The sequence below is a fragment of the Mycteria americana genome, chromosome 1 (assembly GCF_035582795.1).
Source record: "Mycteria americana isolate JAX WOST 10 ecotype Jacksonville Zoo and Gardens chromosome 1, USCA_MyAme_1.0, whole genome shotgun sequence".
Lineage (NCBI taxonomy): Eukaryota > Metazoa > Chordata > Aves > Ciconiiformes > Ciconiidae > Mycteria > Mycteria americana.
Window position 1 is genome coordinate 76,409,089 of NC_134365.1, and position 27,693 is coordinate 76,436,781.

The window sequence follows — 27,693 nt, forward strand, 5'->3', positions numbered from 1 at the left end:
GGTGCTGCGTGGGTTCACCGAGTTATGCTCTGTGTGCCAGCAATCCCCAGGGGAGCCGTGGCGTGATGAGCTCCTACCTGCCTGCTCAGCGTGCGCGCAGACACAGGCGCTTGATCGCTGCCGGCTCCCTGGGGAGACAGATTTCCCTCCTCTTCATCAGCTGGCAATGCAGACTTTCTGCAGGCTATTTGCCTGTCCGGCTCCTGCACAAACAGGCACACACGTGTGTGCTCACACCTATGTAGCCGTGGCAGCACGCATGCTCGGCCGTGCGTGCACAGCCAGCCCCCGTGCAGAGCCGGCGCCTGCATGTTGGCAGTTCGCTACCCCCCTTGAATCCCCCTCTTCTCTGGGCTATATGTGGCATTTCGAAGCTCTGACAATCTGCTCCAAATGTTTTCCATATTTGTTCAGCCTCCTTGATTCAAATACCAGGAACAACTCAGCCAGCACAAAGCGAAGCTTTGGGGGGCAAAAAAACTCACACCCCCATCAGCGCGCGCACACACACACGCACGTGAAAACCTAAAGTTCATCGGCATGGGAAAGGAGGAGGAGAAGAAACCCCAGCACAGCACGTCCCTGAATAACCAGAGCCAGACAGGGAAGGCGCCCGAAGGGGAGAAAAGCACCGACTCGAGCAAGACGCAGGAGTCCGCGATGAAGAAGAAGAAGCAGCAGAAGAAAACCAAGGGGGATCCCAAAACTGGCCAGGAGGAGGAATCCCACACTTGTTGTGGCTGCCGTTTCCCGCTGCTGTTTGCTTTGTTGCAGCTGGCATTAGGCATCTCTGTAACAGTGCTGGGCTTCCTTATGGCAGGCATCAGTTCTTCTCTGCTAGTCAGAGACACTCCATATTGGGCTGGGATAATTGTAAGCATAAAGTCTGTTTCTCCATAAAGTGCCTTTGCCAACATTAATGCAAGCTGCATGACGCTCCACTTTAGACTAACCAACTGCATGCACAACACCATTTGAGTTATGCTAACTATAAATATTCCTGGGATTAAATGTCTGGGTATGCTTTCCCAAGGAAACTGCTCCTGCAGAATAACACGATCTTTCATCTTCTTCCCTGAAATACCCACCAGACCTTAAATAAAATACAGGGTTGCTGTTCACTAGATGTATGTATTAGCTTGTGCTTTGCAGTGAACTCCTGCCTGGTGATGCTGAAAAAAATGTTGATTACTTACACTCCCTTCCCTCTTTCCCCACCAAACCATAACAATCAGGCTGTAGAAGTGAGAGCATAACTCTCAACTTTTAGCCAGGCGTTGGTAATAGTGAGAGGAGAGAAATGGCTGTCTTTTGAGCTTCCTCGCTGTGCTGTGTTGAACAACCGCCGCGATTTAACCCCTTTCCTGCCCGCTGCTCCCCGACTTCTCCCCCAGCAGAGGGAGAGACTGCAGGTGGCCGTGGGGAGGGGGACGGCACTGGTGGATGGGTAGCGTGGCAGGGAAAGGGAGCCCGTCCCAGGGCCCGCCGGCGGCTCCCACCAAGTCACGCGCCGTTTCGAGTGACACGCCGGCCTCGCCGCACGGGCTGGCGGGGACGGGGTAAAGGGCAGGGTCCTGCTGGGCGTCAATAGGAGGCACCGCCGATGGGGAAGCCCGGGCTGGTCCCCAGCGCAGGCCACCCCTGCAGAGGTGGGGAGGAGGTGGGGGGGGTCTCGGTGCCGTGCGCGGGGTGGCCCCGCTTGGCCGTGTGCTCGGGGATGTGCGGTTTGCCTGTGGAGAGACAGGGTCGGCGATTGTGGGACTGGGATGTGCCATAGACGTAATTTAGTATGCGGGTTTTTTCCCTAGGCAGCAGGCTTCAGGAAAATATATATTGATGTGTTGGCACTGTTTTGGGTGCTGTTAGACTGTAAGAACTCCCAGCAAATAAATAAAACAGCTATGGGAGCATCTCCCATACATGTAATTCCTTGCCAGTCGGAGGATTATCCGCACACCTGAACTGTTTGGGGTTTGCTGTATTAATCCTGCTGGGCGACCCTCCAAAGAGTGGAAGGAGCAGGGCCTGAGCTCCCAAAGGAAGAGCTTGTCTTACTCATCTCGCCCTTCTTGTTTCTCTTCTGACTGAAGAGGTATCTAAGAGTTTAGTGATGTTTCGTGGGGTGAGAGCCTGCCCTTGCTCAGGAGGAGAACTTCCTCCTGGGGTTTTTGCTGTTACGAGCCAGGGGGGAGTACGGATGATAAAATAGCAGCATGTGACATTTTCACTCCTCTTGTTTATTTTGGGGATTCTGGAGGTCAGGTTATGTCTTTTCCAGACAGCACTAGTAGTATCCCAGGTTTGAAATAGTTTTTCACTAGAAAAAGCTGGGGAAAGAGTGAGCTGGACTGAACTAGCGTACGGCCAGGGATATGAGAAAAGCCATGGAAGCAGCCCCTGGCCCATGTGAATGTCATCAGTGTCCAAACAGCATCCGTCTGAGACATCCACATATGCCTGATCTCCCTTGGGGAGGCCCGAAACCCCACCAAAGTCACTACTTTCTGAAAGCAGAGCTCTAACCCTCCTTGTTTTTAGCAGCAGCCACTGGCAGTAGTAACATTCGGATGCCCACGCGAGGCAAAGCTCAGTCGCTTTCAGAGTCCCCCCTGCTGAAAAACAGGCAAAAGCTCGCCGTGTGCCTACCTGAGCTAATCCCCAACTCAAAGCAAAACTCACCTCTCGGCCGTGGTGGTCGTGTTTTGCACTCACCAGCCAGCCAGGATAACCTCTGGGGGAACACATCTCCTGGGACCGTGCTGGCTCTGGGGGTCAGGGCTTTGTTTAGCTTCGTGTTACAGGGTATTGGGAAGACCAGTGCACCCTCTGGGCTGCAGGTAGGGACGCGTGGGGAGGGGTTGCTGCACCCACGGTTTGAGTCCGATGGTGACTCTCACCTTAGGCGCTCTGGTGCCGTGTTGAGCCACCCGCACGTTCAAGTGCGGTTTGATTCCTCCCTGGCTCAAAATGGCTTTTGGTGCCCGCCTGGTTGCCCTCAGGGTGATGGCGGGGACCCTGTGCTGGGGGCAGGTGCCCAGGCAGGCTCCTGGGGAACAGCACTGCTCCCCTGCACCCTCGGCCCAGAGCAGAAGAGAACGAGGTGTCTGACACCAGAAGAGAGGGTGGTAAAAGGGAAACCAGTGCTAGAAAGGAGAGGTGGAGGTGGCGGTGCAGCCCCAGTGCCTCCCAGCAAGAGAGCACCTGTGGAGCACTGGCCGTGCATTGCACCACGGGAGCAATGCAAAGCATATATCTGAGGGGCAAAATGCAGGAGGTACAATGTGATGCTGCATTTAGTTTGTTGTGATATCTCCATGGAGGTACTTGGTACCCACTGGAACATCAGACGGAGATGGCCAGGAGCTGCTGAGCTGGAGTTTCTGGGTGTGCAGGTCACAGGGTGCTGCTGGTGAGCTGTGGCAGGGAGCGTGCTGAGGACTGGCCTCCGGAGAGCTGGGGGGGAAACTGGTCCATGAAGGAGGGCCCTTGGCTAGGACATCCTACGTGTGGCTGGACGTCCTCTGGGCTGGCTCTTCGGCTGCTGTGGGAGGCTGCATGGAGGGCATATAGGTAGGGGATGGATGACCCACGTGCTGCTTGAGAACAAACCTCGTGGCAGAAAGTGACTTCCCGAAACTCATTTATTCGCACAGAAATGAGCAACAGAACAGAAAGATGTAGTGTAAAATACCAGAGCATATTTGTTTTAGTAGCATCCCACTCAAGTGCTCTTTTTAAAGGACCTGATTAGTATTCAGAATCAAGAACTTAAAAAATCTATTATTGAGACCTTTTTAGCAACATTAGAGATAATGGGCAAAGCTCATTCCTAGTGTTACTCCTTTGGAATTGCACCAGGGTTGGATTTGACCCTCCGGCTGTTAATGCAGGAGGACAGCAAAATGAAGGAAAATTGCTAATGTGTTAAACAGACCCTGATTGATTGAAAGATCTTTTTTTCTTGTTAGTGGCAAAATGGTGACACCATTCCTTGCTGAAAATCAAGTGCTTTAGTGCGTTACCATGAATGAAAAGGAATTTATTTAGAGAAGCAGCTAGAGTAAAATGCTACTGAAGAAAACCATGCAAGGCAGTCCAAATCAAACCGCTTCAAAACCTGACCGCCCGGGTTTGTGAGGATAATGCAGGCCAGGGATTTGGTTCACCATCCTGTGGAATAAACATGGCCAGCAATGTGCTGACAGGGAGCAGAGGAGGCCCCCGACACCGAAGGGGTCCCCCCCCAGGGGTGCCTGGCACCAGCCCTTCCCTCCTGCAGCTCCTGCAGAAGGAAACGATACAGCTTGCGTTGCATCAGAAGCATTTCACCATGAAACCCAGTTAAAACCTACTGGTTCGAAATGCATTTCGTCCGAAATCCGTGGGGCATTAGTCAGAAACCAAAGGAAAGGTTTATGGACAGAAACCACGGAGCCTACGTGATTTACCACTTCCGCCTCAGCTTCAACAACCTATTCCTTGTAAAATGCCTCTGCCGCATTGCTTGGGACAGGCAAATAAATGCCATTAAAAACAGTGAGGGTGGCATTTTTTTCACCTACCTGTAGCCATTTACAGCGAAGGTGTCCAGGTCTGAAGCGGTTGCCCGGCTCTTCCGTGAGGCCCGTCTTGAGCACCCCAAACTGCAGGCGGGACCACCCCGGCAGGCTCTTCCTTCTTGCTGTTTTGAAGGAGCTTGGACAAACTCTTCACAAATCCACCCGGGAGTGCAGGGCTTTATTTTTTTCTGTTTCTTGCCACTGACTTGCTGCGTAGCTTTGGGCAAGTTACTTAACCTTGCTAAGACTTTGTTATTTCCCCTGTAAAGTGGGGTTAATAATGGCTATCCGTCACCCCTTGCTTTGAGATCCTTGGATGAAAAGTGTTGCAGAAGCAGTAGATATTAATGGTATCCTTTTCATTCTTTTTCATTAGCTTGTGGCCTTTTGACACCCAGAAGAAGAAACGATGTATTTCTCCTTGAAAAATCTGCTCTTAGATTATTTCCACTGTGATCAAAAATAGAGAGTATCAGAGTTTTCACAGGCAAGCTCCCTTTCAGCCCCATTTTGCAGACTCAGGCAGTTAAGAAGGTTACAGAAATGCTCATCAGAAATTATTATCCAGGGTGTTTATTATTTCTGTCGGAAAGTTATTTTAAATCTGTATATATGTATGGATGTACATAAAATCGGGATTTTTAAAAACATTTTTTAAAAAATCTGTTTCTCAAGCAGCTCAAGGCAGCAACTGTGGCTCCAGCTGTCATTTATTTTATTGCAAAAATTGTCTCAAAAGATCTGCCACGGGCCAAACCCCCAGCCCAGGAGCTCAGATGCTTCTCCTTGCTCAGGCCCTTCAGGGCCACATCTCCCAGGTATTTCCCCAGGCCAGAGGGTCCCTGAGCTTTACCCAAGGGGTAGCCATGCCTTGGTGCCTTTTGGCAGCACTGTTCAAGCATTGGCTTCTCTGATGTGGGGCTTTGTGGTGCAGAAGGCAGGCGGACTTTTAACTGAAAAAGCAATTTAATTATTCTTCATTTACCTGGGGTCAGAAATATTTATGTCTCTCTAAGTTTTCATACCTTTCTTTTAAAGAACCTTTAGAAAAAATTAAGCCAAAACCTTCACAAAAGGAAACAAATCCTTTGCTCCGAGCAGCTCGCAGACAAGGGTAGGTGAGACAAATGAAGATCCCACGATAGCTGGAAAACCCAGCCGTGAGGGACAGTTTGCAGGAGATGAGGGGCAAGAGCGAGCGTGTTGCATGGCAGCATCAGGAAACGGTGCAAGACAACCCGTCCATATGACGGAGGAGTTTAACTGGTTTTCATGCTTCAAAGATCTTTCGATGCTTAGTACAATGTGGGTAGCAAGCAGCCAGGACTATCTCCCAACGCCGCATATCCCTATTCCTATCAGATGCTGATAATTGAGATGTTTGTTTAATTGATGTACTTCTGCATGAGAGTCTGACTCCGACAGTGGGTCCTGCCACTGACTCGGCACGTGCTTGTGGGCTGGGGAACCTGAGTGCCAAAATCAATAGTGCTGCCTGTAACAGGCAGTGCTGACCCAGCCTCTGCCTCTTTAGCTTCTCCGAGTCTGTGCTGCTTTGGGGCTGGAATGGCAGGAAGACGGTGTGACAAGCTCCCCGCACCCAGCACCCTCTTTGGCTTGTACAGCTCTCGGCAAAGTCGCTCCGGCATCCCCAATTCCCAGGGAAGCAGCAGGGCCCCTAAAATTAAGCTGGACTTTTGAAATGGTAGAAGATGGCAACCGGGAGAGGCCAGGGGTTGGGATTTTCATCCTGAAAATGGGTACAACGGTGGTGGTGTGTATACCCGTTCAGGGGAAGCTTTGAGAGCATTGTTGTGAGATGCACGCTGAAAGGATGAAGCATTGTATACAGGTGTCTGGGGAAAAAAGGACAGTGCCGTGCTATATAGCGATATAAATTAGAAATTGGGGTTAAGTGTGTCCTGATGATTAGCTGGGGTTGGCTAGACCCGTGCTCCTCTGGACCAGAAGGGATTTGCTGCACCTGTTCCTATAATGTAGATGGTCTCCCAGGCTCGGTGTAATGAAGCAATTCAAGGGCCACGTTGTCTCTGACAGTTTCCCCACAGATGAGGCTCTGTAGATATTTCCACCAAGAGCCTTTCTGCACATGGTTGCTCACATGATAAAACAAGGCAAACCTGTACAGGTAAGCCCCATCAGCCTCCTTGCCTTTCTCTTTCCGGATCCCCCACCTGCTGGATGTAATGTTTTTCCACGAGGCCGGACGTTCCGGCTGCACAGTGGTGGCCCTACCAAACATCAGAGAACCCCTTTATGCGTGAGGCAACCTTTTTATCTTCCTAGAGAGGGTCAATAATTGGGAAGCATCCCCAGCTAGAGCAAGAGGCAACCGATCCCCTTCCATATTGATATGGGGGATGACTGACTATTTAAAAACCCCTGAATGTGTTCTCTTTTAAAGCCTGAAAGGAGAGAGACACTTTCTTGTTAGCCCTGGCCCCTTGCTGGGTTTTTTTGTTGTTGCTTTTGACACCTTTTCCTGCAGCAATTGTGGAGGTGGCTTTCAGTCAGGCTTTACCTCCTATACAGTCTTGCTGGGTTTTTAACTTTTACTTGTTATTAGGGAAACCGATTTCAATTTTTAATAAAAGGTGACACTTAAAAACTGGTGCCATCAAAGCAGCTAATGGAAATTATAGTCATGCCGGCATCCATTTTTTATACAAGCTAGCTTCAATTAGCCATGGGCAAACATCAAAAGGTTTGAGGGAGGACTGCCTTCAAGAAGAGCCTCCAAGTTTAGGTATTTAATTGAACCTTCTCCAAAGTACGTGAAACTCTGGATGGTATGCAACAAGGTACGCTGCGTGACATATGCTATGGTGAGGTTTCCAGTGCTTGTTTGTAGCCATATACGTATGTAGCACCACAGCTGTATTCTTCAGAGCCCTCTGCCATTAAATCTCATCATTTTTTAAGAGTAACTATGCATTGATGCCTGATTAGCTGAAAGCCATACTTTTATTTTGATTAGGTATAGAGTGGAAAACTTCGATGGGAAAAAATGATGAAAGGTTTTCAAAGAATGGTTTGAGAAGGTAGCTGCACACCAGAGGTCTGTATGATACCTGGCCAAGTGCTGATCGAATCCTGGACACCTTTGTGTTTTAGCCTCCTGCTACTCCCTCCTTCCCCCTACAGCCTCCAGGAGAAGGAGGGAGGAAATCAGAGTTCCTGGCGGGATTATGTTTGTGCAAAAAGCCTGGGTAAGATTTGGAGAGGGAGGTTGTTCAAACAGGTTTCCTCAGCCTAGGTAACCTTATGACTATAGAGATGATGGCTTTCCACAACTTCATAGTCATGGACGCATCTCAAACGGCGAGTCACGTTCATGTAGCACTCTTACCCATGCTACACTTCTCACGTTGCAAATCACTGCTGACTCTGGGAACTTTTAATTTTTTTGTTTGGTTCCCTCAGGATTTTGATCGCCCGGCACCGTGTTTCTGACTTAAGAGCAGTAATGGACTGCTGCTGCAGCTCCTGGCTTCATAAGTGATGGTAGCCTTGGCAGTGCTTTGCCGAGGGAATTAAACCTCACCGCAGCGCAAGTGACCATTTTCACTGCTGAGCAACTGACCTAAACAGCAAAGATCTTTGCAGAAAAATATGGTTTCATTTGATTATGAATGTTCTTGCAGGGTTTTGATTACTTTACAGAATTTAAAAGAAAGATGTGTATCTGTCATGGTGTGTTATTGCATGGTTTGAAGGGACCTGTAGTAAAGACGTCGTCATTTTATCCTGTAGGTGGGGCAGGGATGGTCAGTTATCATGGGGCTTTATGGCTGTTAAGAGAATGATTTCCTAGATGATGATGGCCTTTGCCTGCAACTACAATATACATGTTTATCATTATTATTACAGCTATTGTTTCTGGAAGTAATTTATAAGCAACTAGACTGTCCTTAAATCTAATGAGAAATCTATAAGAAAAAAAACCCATTGAGGTGCAATACCTCTGTGTGGCAGACTGGCTTTTACATGTGGGAGTGAGACCTAGGCTGACCCGAGGCTTATGAAAGCTAGCAGGGAAAGCTGCCTGTAGCACCCACTTTCGTTGCCATTTCCTCAAGCCTCATAAAGTGAATGAACATCAGTGTCGCTGTCTGCAACAGCCCGTGCAGATGTCTGGCATCAGAGATGGTCCTGGTTCATAATGGCAAAGCCAATGGGAACATTTTCTTTCTTGCATCAAAGTCTGTGTCCAGTGGGATTGTTAAATTCGGTGGATAACATGGCTTCTCCGAAGGTGTGGAAGGGAGCTAAGCCTTGCCATATCTGATAAGGCAGGTGAGCCGTCAAGCCGAGTATTGCCTCTGAGGGTAAGCCAGAGACTTCAGAGATAGTTACAAGAGATAATTTCTTTACCTTTGTCCCTACAAACAGAAAGATCCATAGTGTCTTCAAGTGAGCAACCATGAAATAACTTGTCCATAATGGAAAGTTCTTCCTAATTCTGTTAATAGCAGTTTTTCCCCTGAAGTTTGGGAGTTTACATTCTGATCAAAAAGGAACAGTCCACCTGTGGGTCTCAGCAATGCTGTGTGGCATTGCACTGCCTATATTTGAGAGGTATGGTCCTCCAACGTGTTTGCTTTCTGACCCTAAAGGTTAGCAGGAGGTTAGCAGGAGGTTCTTGCTAATAAGCCCCCATATAAAGAGCAGATGAGCTATATTATGTCTTTGTGAGTGTTTGCAGCATTTGTCTTGTGGTGTGGCATAGACCCAAGATGTTCCTTTGAACCAGGTTTTTGCCTCCTTCTTTCAGGTCTTGGTAGATGTTTCCAACTCTCCTGCTTTACCAGTCTCATGTGCCAGGGTTTCCAAAATGCTCTGGGTAGGAAGTGCCTTGCTGGAGAAAATCACCTATTCTATAGCAACACTCAGGCTAAAATAGCAGCAATAACAAAAGAAAAACCAGTTTCACAAATATACAAGGGAGAGATGCAGACAGATTAGAGCAATCTGTGGTTTTGAAATCTGTCGAAATAAAGTGAACCACATTAATATGTCAGTGTGCAAAGGTAATGAATGCAAACCACAGTGGAAATTTGTGCCCTACGTGTTCAGATTTCCCCCAATTCCGTACCTTACATAACCATCTTCATCACTACCACGGGGTGTCCTTGTGCCGCTCGTACACCTTGTGCTTAGTCCTGGCAGGAGCAGACCCAAGTGAGCCGCAGGGAGGTGAGGGATTTTGGGTACACAAAGCTTGAGATCAATCTTCTTCTTTCCTGCTTGAGTTCTGGTTTTAAGATGATCAAGATCTGTAAAGGCATGCTCCTTGCAAGTGCCGAATGTGCGTTGCAGTACGGTTGCGGTCTCACTGTTGAACCATCTATTTTGCAGCAGCGTGCGAGGCTCCAAGCTGCAGGAAACACCCTAGGCTGTGCACGCGTGCCGGGAGAGTTGGTTTGCCAAAGTCCTGAAGAACCAAGGACTGCACGCTATAGATCTCCCTGGGTGCAGGGACCCTCCCAGGCACATCAGCTGGGACCCGCTCCTAAATGCGGTTGGGATCAGGTCCCGTTCCTGCTGAAATCTACAGGATCTTAATTAAGTTCTCACGACAACAGGGTCTAGCCCTCTTTGGGCTGGGGGCAACCCGGAAAAAGTCTTCTCCTATTTTGATTGTGGTTTAAAAAAAGGAATTCTTAAGTCACTTTTCAGCCCTGAGATGTTCCTGCCCAATGGAAGGAACATCTACTGCTTCCTGCTAAAAAGAAATAGTATTGAAACTTTTCTAGAACATAAACTTTTAAGTTTTTCAGCCAGCTCTAGTAAACAGCTGCTTTCCCTGGATTGTGAACTGGGGGATTTCACAGGGTATGCCTTAACCAAAATTAAACCTGTACCCTTCCTAAATACATCTGTATCACATTCAGGTCTTTTTCTAGACAGTACTTTTCTAAATTTAAATTCTTTCCTTGGATAACCTTTCACGCCACTACCTATTCAGCAGAGGGTGTGTTAGTCCATCTGGAAAATTTTGAAATATAGGATCTTGAAATAGACTTGAGTTGAAATTTACTCAGCATAGAAATGCATGTTTCTAGATTTCCAGATAACAGTTACAAGAGCTGATCTAATTAACTGCTATTCTGCAGCTCTTATAGAATCTATTTTATTTGTATAACAAATGCATATTGATTGGCGGCAAGCAAGTGCTAAAGCAAGTTCAATTGCATTTTATGTTGTGTGCTTAGTCAATAAGGCATAGGAAACGTGTGCTTCACGCTGGGATATTGCAATGGCTATTGAAACACTAGGACACAGGATTACCTAATGCTACTTAGCAATCAGCATCAACAGCATCCATAACGTGCCTGCTGTAATGCAGCTGTCTTAGTCACTTAGCGGGTCCTAACGAATAGTTACCAGAGGATTTTTATAGTTATTCTATTACACTTCACAGGTATAAGTCAAAACTGATCTATTAATAATGCATAAAATAGAAGCGTAAAGCTGTTTTCTGTAGAAATGTTCCGCACTTCAGTTTGCTCCAGTGAGTGAATTTACCTTTAAAGAACTGAAATGTAAAACATATATGGGTCATAATTCTCAGCAACATTCTTTTTTACCGTCACTTACAAAAATCCACATTTCTGGTTAAAAAAAAATGTTGGTATATTGTTATAAAAGAAATATTTAAGCCTTCTGAAATATCCTGGCCAAGACTTGCCAGAATCCCGACCCAGTGTAATCTTTTATAAATACCTCTCTACAAATGCGCCTCTTCAAGTATCCCTGGCTATATTATTTAAATCCCAGAGGAACTTTAGAAAGCGCACGCAGGGATGGAAATCCTTTTAAACGGCAGTTTTTTGTATGGGAAGCTTTCTAAAGAGGGAGATCTGATCCTGCTGCATTGAAAGCTGGCAGGGGTTTTCCAGAAGTTGTAAAAGGCACTTGATGGTAGAGAGAAAATTCCACCACTGGTATCTGACTCTGCCCTCGGAAATGAATGCAGCTCTGTCGGCTTTCTGTGGGAAAAAGGGAACGGGAATGGGAGAGCGGGCACGGTCCCATGATGTCTCACGGGAGTAACCTGGAGGCAAATCTGGCCCTCGGTCCATGCAAGTGTAAATGCCCACTAGTGTAGCTGAAGCAAAGCAAATTGATCTATTGCTCAGAACAAGATCCTTCAGCACCAGATCCTGAAAATACTTAGGTCTCGCTTTGAGGTGAGCAGCCCCTTTGATTTCACATGAATTTGGGGATGTAACGTTAAGCGAGTGTATTTAAGCTTTTTTTTTTAATTCTTGCTGCAAGTTTATTCCTTCAGCCACTACTGCCACTGGGGGAGTTTATCATTTGGATATTACTAGAGATATGATCTCCTTAAGATTTAAGTTTTATGGGCATGTTAATTGAATTAAAAGATTAATACACAGTGCAAGGGACCAAGGACACAGGCGATTAATCCTGAGAAATAAAACATGGTTGAGTCACATAGAAGCACTATAGGGCAAAAAAAACCCCAGCACTGAAGGACCTTTGACAAGAAAGGTTGTTTTTTCCCCCGACAACCCTGTCAGCTATGGCTGTCAACAATAAAAAGAAGAAAACAAATAAATTGGAGGCCTTGTGTAAGTCATAGGACCAGAATATAAATACACATGACATGGAAAAGAGTAAATAATACTGACGCTTTCTTTAGAAATGTTCTCAGGCAATACTTCCTATTCATGTCCTACTGAAATGACATGAAATAAAACTTTATGAGAAAAAGTGTTATTAATCACACAGGTTCTTGAGGGACATGACTATCCGTGTGTTGAGAGGCACTCTTCCTTTACAGGGCTGCTGTCTAGTGCCTTACACCAACAATGCAGGTATAAAGAAAAATTTGGTGTTTTATCCATCAGATCATAAAAGAAATGTGTTTAACCGTTGCCACCTAAAAGGACAGTTACGCATTTTTCACTGCAGGTCAAGCAGTTCCCCGTGGAGCTGGAAACCTGGATGTGAATAGCACTGCGGTAGCATGCAGCGAGCAGGCGGGGATGGGGCAGAGAAGGAGCCCCGCGCTCCTGCAGGCATCCCCATGGCGTAGTCCCACGCCTGAGCAAAGGCAATTCGCACCTGGGTCTGGCCCCAGAGGGCAAATCCCACTGCTTGGGGAAAGCAGAAAGCCTCCAATTAATGAGAAGTCTTCAAAACCCCAGAAGTGAAATGAAGGGGGGGAAACAAATATAGGTTCTCGCTGTTGTCACTGGGAATTTAATGGCTATCATTTATAATCAAGACGCTCCTAGCAAGGAGGCCACAGCTTGCTCCCGGCCCCGCGTGAAGATAGGCCTGGGCACCTTTGAAAGCATGCTGGCTCATCTCAGCCAAGGTCCCCACTAAGGCTCATCACACCTGAGCCTTTCTTAAAGGTGTGATATGAAGTGGCATTTCAAAGCACGTGCATGCCGTCGACTCACCGCTTTGTCCAAGGCAACCCGGACACGCACGGATTCCTGCGAGCGTAGCTCCAGCTGCCACCAACGCCCTCTCCCTCTGCGGGCGCAGTCAGGACCCCTCGTGTGCCCTGATCCGGCCCCGGCAGCCTGCGGCGGCACAGGGAACCCTCGCTGGGTTCCTCTTGCCCAGGCGTGGGGGAAGCTGCCAGAAAGCAGCAGTCTGGTCGCAGAGATGCAGATCCTGTGTCCTCCTGTGAAGTCTGCTCACGGGTCCTCCAAAAATGTGGGAGAGGAAGGCGCTCGACTGTAGTGCTTAGCACCATGGGGGGCCCAGATTACTCTGCTTTAAAAAGGAAATCGTATTTATTGGGCTAGCTCCCCAGAGCAGGAGCTTCCCTCCTTACGTGGCTGGAAAATGCCTACCAGTGAGTATCTGCTCCTGCAAATAAATCTCAATCTTCAGAATTAATAATAAAGACAGCTAAATGAATACTAAAGTGCATAAATACTTTTCCATTACTGTTAAGCATCAGCAATTACTGCCACAGGGCTAAAATGCAGTCTCCGATTGCAGGGGAGACGTCTTCTTTGGTAAGGTGTCCACTCTAGGAGAGGTTGAAAGCCTCTGCTCTAAAGCGTGCTGCTTCTTATCCAGCAGCAGCTATGGTTACTGATTTACAACCTGTACCGGTGACATAAAAACCCTGTCAGCATCCAGTGGTACGTAGGATGGTGCTGTTGGGGCTTGCAAGCCCAAAGCCCAACTTCATAAGCCTTCTGCTCCTTTTTGATAGTTAGCTACATGGACAAAAACTCGAAACACATCCTGGAAGCTATTCCTGGGCTGTGTCTTTGTAGGTCTGATTCAAAAAGTCCCTCTGAGTAAGTTCTTTTGGTGTCTGTAAAGTGAAGGTTAAAGCTCTTCTCTCCTCACAAGTGCATTCACACGTGTGAGGCTCTTACGTGCATGGCTGTAGCCCCTACTCAAACAACTTGACTGGCACGCTGCTCCTTGACTTATGGTGCTGCTAACACAGAAAGGTGTTTTGACTTGAAAAAATGTTGTATTTGTGGGTTTTTTTTTTAATTTGACACACGTAAAATCTCTTCTTTTGCAGGTCTGTGTGGTATCCTTAGTGGGATTTGTTATGCTCTGTATTTCGTACCAACCTGATGAGAAGACGTGTGTGCAGTTCACAGTAAAGGTACCTTGACTTTTTTTAAATTTCTTTTTCTTCTCATGTCGTTAAATATAATCAGAAAAGTTGATACTGGGGATATTTTTAAGACCACATGAAAAGAAGTGAAAATGCACCTGAAATGCAAGAATGGTTTTCTGGTATTTTCCAGGCAACTAAGGAAGAAACTGTAGCCTATAAAGGGGAAACTCTAATAACAAATATTTCACATCAGAGCAAGATACCTTTTTATTTCCCATGTTTTAAGCATATCAAAGAGATTCAGATCAACAAAGCTGGAATAATTTGGGAAGTGTTCAGTGAAAGATCGGGAGTTACTGATTAAGTAGAGATGTTCATAGAGAGCTGGGTAAGAAGTAGGGTGGCATAAAATGGGTCCACTTAAATCAAGTTTTAATTTTTAATGTGATCTAAGAAGCATCTCAGCATCTTCCCAGCAGTTTTGCTCCTCGCCATGAAATAAGAAACTGCATGGGCACAGGCAAATTAAAAAGCGTGGCTGGAAATCTCTGCCTGCCCACCTCCATGGTCGGGGAGAGAGAGGCTGTACCGGAGCACCAGCAGCCACGTCTCAGCGCATGGTACCTTGTGTCAGGGTCAGGCATTAGTGAACATGGGAAGGCGTTAGCAAACCATGGGGACAAGCTTTCTCCCATGAAGCAAATTCCCATCGGAGCATCGCAAGAGAGGCGCAGAAACCATGCACCATGCCCTGCCTTGGTCCCCAAAATTGTGCTTTGTTGACACTGGTCAGCGACTTAGAAAAGAAAGGCCGAGAATGCTTGTTCCAGACGGGACGCTTTTAACACCATTTTTCTGGGCTGTTTTTCCTTATTATTGTAATTTTCAGGGCTCTTAATATTTTGCAGACACATAATAACCAAGAAAAACACCAATGCAAGCAACACAAAATAACAGTGATTATTAACTGAGAAAGGCAGAAGGCAACCAAATGCAAGGAGTGGCTTTTTGAAACCTGGCATTCATCCTCCCTTAGAAATTAGACCCCGGTGTGTCTTTTGTGCCTCTGTCAAGCTTCTCCCCTACTTACATAAAGAAAGGGAGAAGAAGAACAATTGTTTCTGCCCTTTGATTGCCTTTACATTCTTACCCCCGTCACCTTTACACCCGCAAGTAAGCGTTACGGCTGCCCAGGGAGCTGCTGGGCTGGGCGGGAGCTGCCACGCCAGGCTTTTTATTGCTTGCCCTGCAGCATTAAATTGAACTTGGCATCCAAGCAGGAAGGGAGTCATCCCTCGCGGTGGGAACGGCATGTCGGGCTGGGCAGCTCAGATGTCTCTGCCACCCTTAGCAACACCACCCACCCTGGCAGTGAGGAACGTGAGCCATTGCTCCTGCAAGAAAATAAATGTTTTTGAAGTGCTCCGCAGGTGATGTAAAATGGGTTATTCCTCATCACCTGGCAGAATTAAAGTCTCCCTTGAAAGACTTCTGGTTCAGTCAGTAGCTGAGGATGCAAAATTACAACCATGAGACAAAGCCGAGCAGCTTGGGTCGTTCTCTCCTCCTCAAGGGGCCTGATGCTTCGGCCAGCGCTGCAGTTGGGTTCAGCCCTATCTTCCCCAGTTGTCCTCCCAGGGACTTGCTCCCCAGCCCAGGCCCTGTCCCCATGCTGGTGGCTGGTGCCCGCCATCATCCTACAAGATGCTGGGCGTCATCCTACAAGAAAATCTTGGCCAGGCGTCCCTGGAGTGCAGTAGGCACCCCAGGATCCCTTGCATAGCCCAAGGGTCACTTTGGGAGGAGAACCACACACACACAGGCCTGGGGGATTTTAGTCAACCCCTGAGGTGACCCTATGACCACTGCGAGTGACTCCCTCGAGGTGGGAAATGGGAGGAGACCCGTGCAGTCTTCTCTGCCTTCCTCCCTCTCGACAGCTGCTTCTTTCATTTCACACTTGCGTGAGCCCTGGATCCTGTTAAAGAAGGAGGTGTTAGAACTGCTTTCGGCAGAAGTCCCTTCCTGAGACCACTGCGGGTATTCGCAGCAGCCTGTGCGTCCATGAAAAAGGGAGACCACCACCCAAAGGGAGGGAGGCTTTGCTCTTTAGGGGGACAACGGTGAGTCCCAGGTTGAATTTCTGCCCCTGCCCCATCTCTGCATCTGCAGGAAGCATGCTCTGCAGTACGGCAAAGCAGCAAGCCCAGCTGTTACATGTGTATTTAAAAGGGGAGATCCTCTTCCTTGGCAAAAAAAAAAAAAAAAAAAAAAAGACCACATCATAGAAAAGTTTGGAGATGTCCTGTGGACTTCCTGGGCTATCTGCTAATATTTGCCAGGTCACTCACTGTGGTTGCCATCATGGCATCTCCCACGGTAGCGTGACGCCCTCTACTCCTGCCCACCCAGCCCCAGCAGCCCACGCCGTGACACACACCGCAGTTCCTGTTCCCTGCACGGGCTCGTGCCTGAGCCACCGCCGCCTTCAGAAGGGGTCCCCTGGATCCACGTCTGCAAACCCTTCTGGTTTCACCACTGATAACTATGAGAAGCCTTTTCCATGAGGAACTCGATCCATCTTAGGTTATTTATTTTCTTTTTGGCACGGAGCAAAACTATTGCCAGTAAATATTGCTAAAATGTGTCTTCCTCATATGAGGAACCCAAAGGAGGATGAGCCGCCATGCTCTGACCTCATCGTACGCTGTCTCTCCCCGCTTCCCTTTTCTCCTTCTATTTAAACAGCAATCGCAGTGCCTATCTCTCTGAGGCTGTTAAAAAACAGTTTTCCAGTGGCAAGTTCTGGTTCCTGGGCAGAGCTCACTACATGGTTGTATTTTCGATGCTGAAGTTGCCTCCAGGTCTGGCATGTGATTAATCTGCTGATGGGATCTCAGCACTCACTGTCTTGTGCTCCCTCACTGGCAATATTTGCATGTGCCTCACCTTTGGTATTTGGAAATGCGTTCATTTTCAGCGGCTCGCAGAGAGATTCCTCTGCAAACATCTTGTGAGAATAATAAGCTATTTGGAAATTGCCCTATGTTCCCATGCATCTCTGCTCGCCTCTGAGCATTGCTGTAAGAGCTGCCCGTGTATTTGGTGCGTTTAGAAGGGAACCTGAGATTTCCTTCCCTTTAGAGACACAACAGGCAAATTCTTGCTTACTGTACCTGGAGTGCAGTAGTTTAGGTTGTGGATTTCATGCTATTTTGTACTGACTTTGGATAGAAATTGGCAGCTAAATAAAATACCTGCCAGGGAGAATCAGGCACACCGTGTAGTCTTGGCTTAATGTCTCATTTATTAGGGAGGCCTGATTCTGTCTCCTGCTGGTCTGAATCCAGGGACTTCCAGCCAGTCTGCTAGGTCTTCTGCATCGCAGAGCAACTTTGGTCTGTCAGAGAAGAGCAACGGTCATCAATGCTTGTCTGTTTTCCATTTTCCCCATCAAACACATTTGCACCATCTTTTAAAGTATTGCCACAGGCCTACGAATTACCACGTCTTTGTTTGGAGGAGGTCTATCAGTCAGTAGCACTCCCTTCTATGTGCTTTATATGAGGAGGTGTCCCCATTTTCCAACTTCACCTCTCCCATGGACCTTTACCTTGAAAGCTGCAGGGGAAAGTAATTGCATTTAATAAGAGCCACCCTCATTTTGAAGCTGCCCTTGGTTTAAGGCTGCAGGGGAAGTAATTAAATTTAATAGTAGCCAAGTCTTGGAAACGAAGATCTTGCTGTAAGAATTCGGTGATACGGGGGAGAAAAAATATATAGTGCTTTAAGATCTGCAATAAGCCCAAATATTTTTTTTTTCACGCTGGCAACTGAATAGGAAGATTGATTCATGCTGTAGATACAAGACAAATACACCAGGAGTGTGAATTTTATCAAGACATACATACTTGGAGTTTCAAGGTCGTAAAAAATGCTTTTATATTGATAGTTTGCTTGTGGTACTGAGGTTAAGAGAGAGAGAGAAAGAGAGAAGCTGCTGTTTAAAATAACAGATTCCCAACCATGCCATGTGTCTGACAGATAAGACGCCAAGAAAAATAAATGTTTTTACAGTGCTGAACAGAACCAAAAATGCTATTTTGGCTAAACACAGAATATGATTTTAATATACATTCACACATACTTTGTATGCAGCACAGCAACTGCCAGTTCCAGCTATCAAAAGCAAGGGAAGTCCATATGCTCTGCTATCCAAAGGTCTCAGGTGCAACCCAGAGCGACAAAGGCTCTGAATCGCTGCTGGTTTCCATGCGTTTGTGGGGGTGGCCTCTGCATAGCTACCCGCGATAAAAGCCACCCTATTTTACAGCTGCCACTGGTGTAAGGAGTAGGGGAGTGACAAAACAGACCCTTGTCCTTCTCATGCCATAGCAGGGGCAGCACTGGGAAATGAAAGGCTCTTGCTGCTCTTTCATGCCTTTGAAAGACTTCTCCACCTTCATGGGGCAAGTTTTGGAAGGGGATTGATAACTGCCTGATTTGCAAGTATAAATCAGATTTGTTTGGGCATGCAAACCAAGAGCTGGGAATAACACATGAGCAAAGTTTCAAAATCACCTACTTCTCAGCACAGCCTGAGATAATATGTCAGCCCAAGCCTCAGTCTGCTCAGCTCTGCCTCAAGGCAACTGCACGAATTTACCTCAGCTGATGACTGTAAGTCTAGCCAGTGCAGGTACAACAGTAGAGGAAGAAGCTCCCTCCTTCTCTAGAAAGCTTCTGGCTGTATAGAGACACAGGTTTCTTGGTGCTCTCGTCAGGTCTCAAAATTGCAAGGCAATACTCACGTAAAATATGCAAGGCAGAATTACTAGTTTTTGAGATGACCTCCCGCACTTGGCATCACCCGGGAGTTACAGCTGTCTTGCAATTTTTGAAGCACGCAACGTCCAGGTAGTCCATTGAACGCATGCATTCCCTGTGAAGTACATGTGCATGCATTCGTTCTGTGTTCCTCATTGTCTGCGTAGCTGGAAAAAGAGTGTTTTTTTCTTTTTTTTCTTTTTTTTTTTCTTTCTTTCTTTCAGCTGATGTATTTTCTCCTGAGTGCCCTGGCTCTGGTTGCCTGTGTTTTGGCAGTGGCTTTTGCTGCACACCATTATTTGCAGATGACAAAATTTACCTGCAATAGCATCCTCGAGTCCTGCCAGTGCAAACTGGACACTGCAGACCCCCTCGGTAGGACCTTCGTCTACCAGGACGCAGCTGACTGTGGCAGCCTCACCAGCACACTCAACCTGTACTTACTTCTGCAGATGGTCCTCAATCTGATCGCAGCCCTGGTGTGTCTGCTGGCATGCTTCGTGATGTGGAAACACAGATACCAGGTCTTTTACGTGGGCGTTCGGTTCTACCCTTTAACTGCTAGTGAAGGCCAGCAACAGAAAGTATAGGGTCTGAGCTGGCGGGGGGTTGTAGCCAGGGAAGGGAAAATGTCAGCATACTGACACCATAGACACCACGGATGGATGAGCGTTTATAAGGGTTTTGACAGGGAAAAACATTCACGCAGTTTTAATGAATATATTTTTCGATCATTTTAAGAGCATTACATATGGCTGCTCTTGCAAAAGGTCCCTTGTGAGACTATGTAGAGGTCACAAAGTCCTAAAGATGCAGCTGTACAAATACTCACCAAAGAGGATCTTTAATAGCCATAGACAAAATGAGAGCTTAAAAAATCATTGGGAACTCATCTGCAGGGCTACAGCAGTTAAGAAATAGGGTCCACTTCCCTCGCTGGTCGATATCTGTTCTTGCCTTCGGAGAAGCTACACTGATTTCTACCAGATACGGATCTGGTCCAAACTGCTTAATTATAATTATGCTGATCACGCTTAGGGAATATATTGTCTCTCGGATGCTCTGGGTATAATCCACACTAACCTGACGGGGATTTACCATGCAGAAAAGTAATGAGGGAGGTCAAGACCTCTTCAAATGCAGGCTGAGACCAACAGCAAAGTGAATATATTGACGACTGCCACATAAAATCTACATAAGACTTTTCAGAGTGACTAATGATATAGGTTACCTAATCCAGTTACTAATAAACAACAATATGAGTGGGTTGACTAATGGTGATTTGGTGGGCCCTGCTTGAGACCCCAGACAGATTTCTGAAGTACGAGTGCTCAGCACTTTGTAAGAAAAGATCAATTTGAGAAACCTCGAGTTGCACTCCTAAAGTGGAGGACCCTAAATCACTAGTCACGTTGCAAACTATGTTGACATTGCTGTAATTGCGGGCTCCCAAACCCGGCATCTAGCCAGTTCCACCAATTATACTCCAAGCACAAAAGGCCAAATGCATTTTTGGTGTAACTCCTCTGAAGACAATCAGCTTTACACACCAGCAGTGGAGTTGGGCCAACAGCCCTGAAAGATGTATCCCTGCAACAATGAATGTTTTTAAAATGGGGTGGAGGGAGGGAAGCAAGAAGAGACTGCCAGTCTCCCAAAGTCATCATTTATAATAATAAGGGCAAGAGAATAACGATTTCTTAATAAGCAGCATAGAATAACAAACCACATCCAAACAGTGCTTTTTCACCCTGAAAGTGTGGCTCTAGAAGTGCTTCATGTCTTATTAGCCTTATATCGAGCCTTATACTGAGACAAGTATGTCGGTTTGTGCCTCGAGCCGTCGTTTCCACTTGCACAGCACGGACTTCTAAATGTAGGAGCAATTCTGAACCGGCAGCATTTTGCACTGCCTGCCGATAGCTGTGCAAGGGCAAGGCAGCTGGTGCTCACGCCCTCTCTTGACTAGGGATTTCCAGATCCCCATCAGAGCAAGGGTGTTTCTGCGGTGGGGTGGAGCAATCACATGCCAGAAAAGCTGTGCCACAATCATTAGCAAGGAGGAAGCAAATACAATTTCTATAAGGCTTCAAAGAAGCAAAAACTTTCTTCTTCTGCAGCAAAAATAGCCACCAGGGAGTCAAAAACCCAGTCTGGCAAAAGCTAGTTGTCTAAGTAGCTCTAATCCTACCCAAAAACTGTCTTCCATGTGGTGATCACATGCCAGCCCAGGGCTAGACCAGCATACCTCCAGGGTCAGAAGATCACAACATAGTGAAGTCTCCCGTGGCCCACCTAGAGCACTGCTCGGTGTATGTGCTCGAGTTTTTGTCACGGAAAGTGCTTCTAGAGTAGATGTAGCATCACCAAGGTGCTCTCTGCCAAGCTGCAAAGTGAGGAGCTTCAGAAAACGAAGGTTTTTGAGACCAGCTTCCAAATGGCCTTTTTTATCCACCTAAAAATAACACTCTAGTAGGCGTGGCTGCGGGGCACATTTGCAAGGGTGCCTGTTCGCTTGCCCACGTGCCGTCATCCATCCGAAGTCCTAAGCCCGGCTCCCAGGCATGCTCAGAGCAAGCTGAGACAGCACTGGAGTGTTGCAGGCACGTCGGCGACGCAAGACCAGGCCGCCGGCATCGGCGGGGCCGTCCGTGCGGTGGTGGGAACCAGCCCATGTCCCCTGACTCCAGCGGAGCACGCTGCAAGCAGCGCTCGCGGCCCTGTGCCAGGGCCAGCCTCCCATACGGGGTGGGTCCATAGGAGTGCCTCTCACTTGCTGCTTGTGCTCAGATGTTGGTTTGTCCCCCCGTCCCTCGCACGACTCCAGCTGTGCTCTCCGTGGAAACGTAGGGCAGAGGATATACCTGCCTCCCACCTACACGACCTTTGCTGTGCCTGCTCTTCCCTCCGGCCAAAAATGTGGGCTCTCCTCTCCGCAAAGAAGATAACAAGAAGCGGGAAAGGGATCGAGGGGAGGCTGAACGACAGCTGAGCTTCGGGTCTTCCTCCCGCCCTCGCCACCAGGCGCTGCGCCCCGACAGCTGGAGAAGCAAGAGGAGGGCTCTGCTGGCAGAGCAGGGCATGCTTCCCACCCTGCCCTTTCCCAAATGTCCTTGTTGTTCAGAAGATAACTTGGTCTGCAGTGCTCTAGCTCAGGCTGTGCTGCGTGCAGGCTGGCAGCGGCAAGCTGTTGTGGGAGACGGCTGGCTGGCCCCGGCCAAGCGGCATTTCCACCAGAGCCGGGCTTTTGTCTCCTTAATCCTTTGACCTCCGTCTCACCCACATGTTTTTACTCCCTGTCTCCCATCACCTCCCAGGCGCCAGGCTCCCAGAGGCCAGCCCCCGTTAGATGGGGCTGGGCTCACGTTGCCTGGCCTCTGCCTACTCACCCCTGGGCTTCAACTTGCCGGGACTCCTCTAGAGCAGGAAAGAGGCGGCGGTGACGATCACAGCGTCGCTGCCGATGCCTTCAGCGCAGCGACGGGGAAGAGAAGGGAGATCTGGATAAGAGAGCCTGCTCCGCTTAGCGAGCTGCGCACCTCCGTAGCAGAGCACCCTCCGCTTCGAGCCTCCGCCGCCGAGTGCGGTTCACTAATCAGCGCGTTGCAGCTTAACCCTTTGCTCTGGAAGAAAGCGATATTCGTCACATATTCTCTTGGTGCTTCAGCGCTTAATGAATAAATATGGGGCATTTTGATCTAGCAAAGACTAACTTCTGTATTTCCTCTTTATATCTCTCAAGAGCATAAAATCAAAACAGGAGAGATGGGGAAATGGACACGGCAGCGTTTGGAACCGGTTTCCCCCTGGGTATGGTTTTACAACATGTATTTTGCCCACATCAAGGATTTTGGAAAGTACTAATTAAAGGATTTTCACCTACCACAGCATATTCAGACAGCTCCCAGCCTTTTCCCGGTGTCAGAGTCCACATGGACTTCACCAGGAGAAAGAGTGGGACTAAAAGGCTCAGAAAGGACAGAGGTGCTGAATAAAAACCCATTTTTTTTTAAAGTCCTGGAAATTCATTCTCTGGGTGAATTCTGCAGAAAGGGGTAGGATTAAACCGCTACGGACACACAGAATTTGCAAAGGCCTCGATGTAATTTACTCTCACAAACCCAGGTGAGATTCTCATTTGCACCCTGGCCACTTTACACTGTTTTCCCAGTGTAAAGGGGTTGTAAAGACGGCATCAATCATTTTTACACCTACTTTATGGCCATTTTACACAGCTAAAAGGGCCCTTTGTGTAAATGAGAACTCAAGCCCTAGAGAATTTAATAGAGAGGAGATCCTTTCTATAGACTGCACTAGACCCTCTAATAGGGTCTATTACTGGGATATAACTCTTCACTGGATTTTATAGCTTGGCTTAAAGATCATCAGTCTCGATTAAATTCAGTTCTGCAAAACTTTTCCAAAGGCCGTAACTCCCCGGTGACATGCCTGCTCCTCCGCCCCGAGCACATGCAGACAGCGACGGTGTTGCATGGATAACTGCTTGGTTTTTTAAAAGGAGAAGCAGCAGCTACCACTTTCCTCTGGCTCTGAGGCATTTTGATGTTGTGCTATGCAAATACTGGAGCGACAATAACGGCAACGAAAAGGGAACCGAGACGCGGCCTTACACAGAGCCAAAATGTCACATTCTCAACCCCACCGGGCACCGAGGTAGCAGCCGCTCCTGACGGGGGGCTGCACTTCGCACCCCTCTCCCTCCCCTGCTGCCGCTGGAAGGACAGGGGACAGTGGGCGGAGAGGAAGCGCCGCCAGGTCCCGTGCCAGGGCTGCCACCAGCCCACTCCTCCTGCCACCGCCTTCACGTGACGGCCATCTGCGCCTCGCCGGCCCGGCCGGCTCTGCGTGGGCACCACTTGGAGCGTTGCCTAAAAAACAGCTCTGCGCAACAGCACTGGAAACTGTAATCAACTCACAGGACTAGGGTTTTTTTTTTTCTTTTTTTTTTTCACGCTACTAGCCAGTGCAATATTTGCTTTGGGGGCCTTTCGAAACAGAAAGCACGCTGCTAGCGTGTGAGAGAAGCCGCAGTTCAGGTCCTCTATATTTAGAAAGCCAGGATGTCATACGTCCCCTTGAAATTTTCATAGTCCCCTGCACCCCACCCACCCACACACGTACACATGCTTGCGTCTGGAAAATGTTTTTCGGTCTTAGCAAAGGGTGTTGGCTTAGGGGGATTCAAGGGAGGTGCAGAGGAACAACAGCAGCACAGTCCCGAGCGCGAAGCTCGAAGCCTCCTTAAGGCACCGTGCGGCACGGCAGGCAGCGGGCACCCACCACTCCCAGCCGGGCTCGGGCGGCTGAAGTCGAGGATCTCTCCCCTTGTCGGCCTGTAACATAAATCCCAAGGCAGGGCCAAGTTTTTCTGAGATGTATGGAAGCCCTCTGCCTTATCACGTCAGGCAGCACTGTACCTTCAGCCGTCAACGTCTTCCCGAGCTCATTTTTAGGTGGCTGCGCACGGGCTGTAGCACCTGTAGCAAGGGCTCCAAGAAGGTGGATTTTGGTGCTAGCTCGTCTCAGGTCTCTGCAGTTCCCGCCCCAGGGATTTTTGCTTTCTGCTCCGCTGCTGCCTCATATAATCACGAATCAGTAGCATTTATCCTCTGCTAAATTGGCTCTGTAGTCAAATATTATAAATGATGATTGCATCTACAAAGACCAGGGTACATTTTTCTTTGGGTTTTGGTACCTGATTTCCATGCCTTTGTCCAAGCAAACAGTTGAAAGACTCATCTAAACTTCAAACTTGCTGGGAGGGGCTGGGGATTTCTTTTTTCGTTTTATTTAGGAAGATACGGGCAATGCATATTTCATGCTACCATAATGCTTTCCCACTCCACAAAGCCATCTTCGCATTAGAGCGTAGCCATTAAGGCCCGCGTACAGTAACTGACTGCAGAGAGAGCGTGGAGCCGAGACCCACCAAAGCTCACAAGTGACTCCCTGCTTCACCCGGGTGCACCCCGGTATTCCTGCCTGGCACGGGCGTCTGAGAGCCAGCTGCCGAACACAAGCGGGAGCCCAGCCCGAGCCGGGAGAATAATCTGCGGAGGGTGGTTTGAATACACATCTCTCCCTCAGTCAGATGTATTGTGAATGACAAGCACCGGGCTGACCTCAAGTTACGGGAGATACAGAGAGTGGCACCGGTTAAGGCAGCCCTGGGTGTTAAGAGCTGTGATTGTCCTGGAAATGAGATATTTGAGCAAGGCAGGTTTTTAACCCTATTTCACTCCCTGTGGCCGTGTAAAGAGAACCCTGTTTTTAAATGGCCCGAAGCTGACTGAAGAGGGATTTCTTCTTACTTCAGTGTGGGATTTCTCTTTCACCAAAACTGTGACAAGAGGAAGCCTTTGCCTCATCTGTCCTCCATTGGGCTGGCTAGGAGCATCGCTGCTGGAGCCGGAGCCGCATGCATGCAGAGGGGTGTGGAAGCCACCCTCATGTCTTTTTTTGTGACATTTTCTTCCAGCACCACAGCTGCCAGTGCTGGCACAGGGAGGGGAGGGACAGCCAGTGGCCCAGATCCGTAATGTGCCTGATAAATGGGGATAGCAAGCCCTGCAGCTATCCCCATTTATACTGACTATACTGGGATTTGGTGGGATAGTTTAGGGAACAATGGTGATGAAAATAATAGAAAACAGACATTTACACTTTCCCTTCCACCTTGCGAATCCAAGCAGACGAGCGGCACACAAGGGGAACCAAGGGGAGCTGACGGAAAAGCGAAAGCCTCCCGTCCCGTTTCACTGCCCAAGCCTGCCAACACGCTGAGAAACAGTGAAACAGTACAGAAAATAAACCACCATAAATCGGGCACTCTAAATGCTTTGGGTTTTCATGATCCAAGGTGGTGTTAGGTCAGGAATGTGAAAAAAAAGTATACTTGTATGGGCTCCTCCTGGTCCGAGTCTCCCAAACACCAGAGCACTGCATCAGATGGGGACCCAGCCAGCCAGGCTTTTTGCTGATAGACTTTGCTGTTGCCACAGGAATTAAATTTTGTAGCCTAACTGGGCTGGGGGGTGGGGAAGGGCAGTTTACGGGCTGTACTCATATATCCATATATATTCTGTTAAGGCTACTGTTTTCAGATTCAGCATTTTTTCTTGCGTACAAAAGAAAACGCTAGCATCTCGGCTTGCAGAAGTCTGCCCTTCTGCATTAACAGGAGTTGCATCTCCACTTTATTTCTAATAAAATTTTTCTCACTCACTCCACCCAGGTTTCAGTGTTTCTCTTGCTTCTCCATTTTCCAAAGCGGCGGGACTTTTCCTTGCACATCCTCCACCAGCCCTGAAAAAGGCACCGGGTCTGCGGGCTGCGTGCGAGCAGCCCCTGCTTGGACAGGGCAGGGGAGGCACAATTTGCAAACTGGCTCGAGAGACTTCTCCTGAGTTCTCCTCCAAACGTGCTCCACTCACTGATTACGCTATTGTTCGTAGCAAAGTGTCAAAAAATTACAGAGAGCCAGTGCTTGAAAATCACACAGGCTAATTGCCTGGTCATAGGCAACAAGTGGATTCATTAGCCGAAGCGGCACGTGCGGCCGTCGCGCCGTGGGAACAGGCAGGCCGTGGCCCCGCGCTTCCCACGCAGGCCAAAGTCCCTGGAAATTTCACCTGAATAAGGGAAAATTCAGGCGCTGCGGGCAGCTGCCGGGGACCCGGCTGTGCTCAGGAGGTGTTGCGCTGCGCAAGGAGGACATGCGGAGCACGCGGCATCGCTGGGCGTGGAGGCTGACCCGCATCCCCGAGGGAAACTGACCTGCTTTGAAAGGGTCTGTTGGCAACAACGTGCCACACCGACCCGTGGGTGAACTCGCACCGTTCGGGCATGGATGGCAAGGCTCTGTTAGGACGTGTGCCCATGCTGGCATGTATACACACGTGCCCTCGCAGAGAGGGAGATGCGGAGGCGCTACGTAACATGAAGTCTGTGCGTGGATGTACATAAAACTACACCAAAAGCTGTTGTAGAAGGGAAAGCCACAGCTTTATGTAGGTGCATGACCATGTGTGAGTGGAAAAAAGGCTTGAATCATGGCATGGCTTGACCTGGGCAGCTGTGTGTCAAAATACCAAGCCCGGTGACATGCTCCATTTAACACTCACCTCCTCCCAAATTTATTGCAATATCCTACATTTCCAAACAACTTCGAAGCCTTGTCTGCTCTTTAAAGCAGCCTGCCAGGGGTGCATGCCCTCCCTCGCCTCCCCTCTCAAGCAAGGAACCCCCTCCGCTCCAGCCGGGGGTCGGCGCCAGGCTTGCTCCACTCCTCACCTCCGCACAGCTTCGGGGCCACGCATCCTCACCCCAGGAGGGAAAAAGCAGGTAGAGTAGAAAAGGAATAAAGATTTGTTTGATTTGTCTTTGTCTGAGCATGGCACATCTTACCGTAAGGTTTTTCCCACTAAAAGGAATGTGTTGACTGGGGCTGGTTTGGAGTTTGATGGGGTTTTTTCTTTTGGTGGCTGTAAGGACCTGATTCAAGGCCACTAAAATGGATGAAAAACTTTGTGCTCAGTTTAGTGGCCTTGGATCAGCCCATGTAGGAAATTCATTCTCACTTGCTTCTAGCTGGGGGCTAACTAATATTTCCCATGCTTAATGGAAAGCATCATTAGACCTGCTGCATCACACTAGAGGCAACACTAGCTATTAAAGAAAGTGGGTTGA

General features: G+C 48.3%; 1 protein-coding gene across 1 annotated transcript; it reads left to right on the forward strand.

Annotated features, from left to right (window-relative positions):
• The first annotated feature begins 360 nt into the window (after positions 1 to 360).
• Positions 361 to 25,158, forward strand: SSPN (sarcospan). Its single transcript, XM_075506744.1, has 3 exons — positions 361 to 873; positions 14,116 to 14,202; positions 19,209 to 25,158. Exons 1-3 carry the CDS (start codon positions 541 to 543, stop codon positions 19,572 to 19,574), a joined length of 786 nt encoding a protein of 261 aa, XP_075362859.1. The 5' UTR covers positions 361 to 540; the 3' UTR covers positions 19,575 to 25,158.
• Positions 25,159 to 27,693: the final 2,535 nt, after the last annotated feature.

Coding starts and splice junctions, on each gene's coding strand:
- SSPN (XM_075506744.1), top strand. CDS start 541: ATGGGAAAGGAGGAGGAGAAGAAACCCCAGCACAGCACGTCCCTGAAT. Junction 874..14,115: donor CATATTGGGCTGGGATAATT/GTAAGCATAAAG, acceptor CTTCTTTTGCAG/GTCTGTGTGGTATCCTTAGT. Junction 14,203..19,208: donor GTGTGCAGTTCACAGTAAAG/GTACCTTGACTT, acceptor TCTTTCTTTCAG/CTGATGTATTTTCTCCTGAG.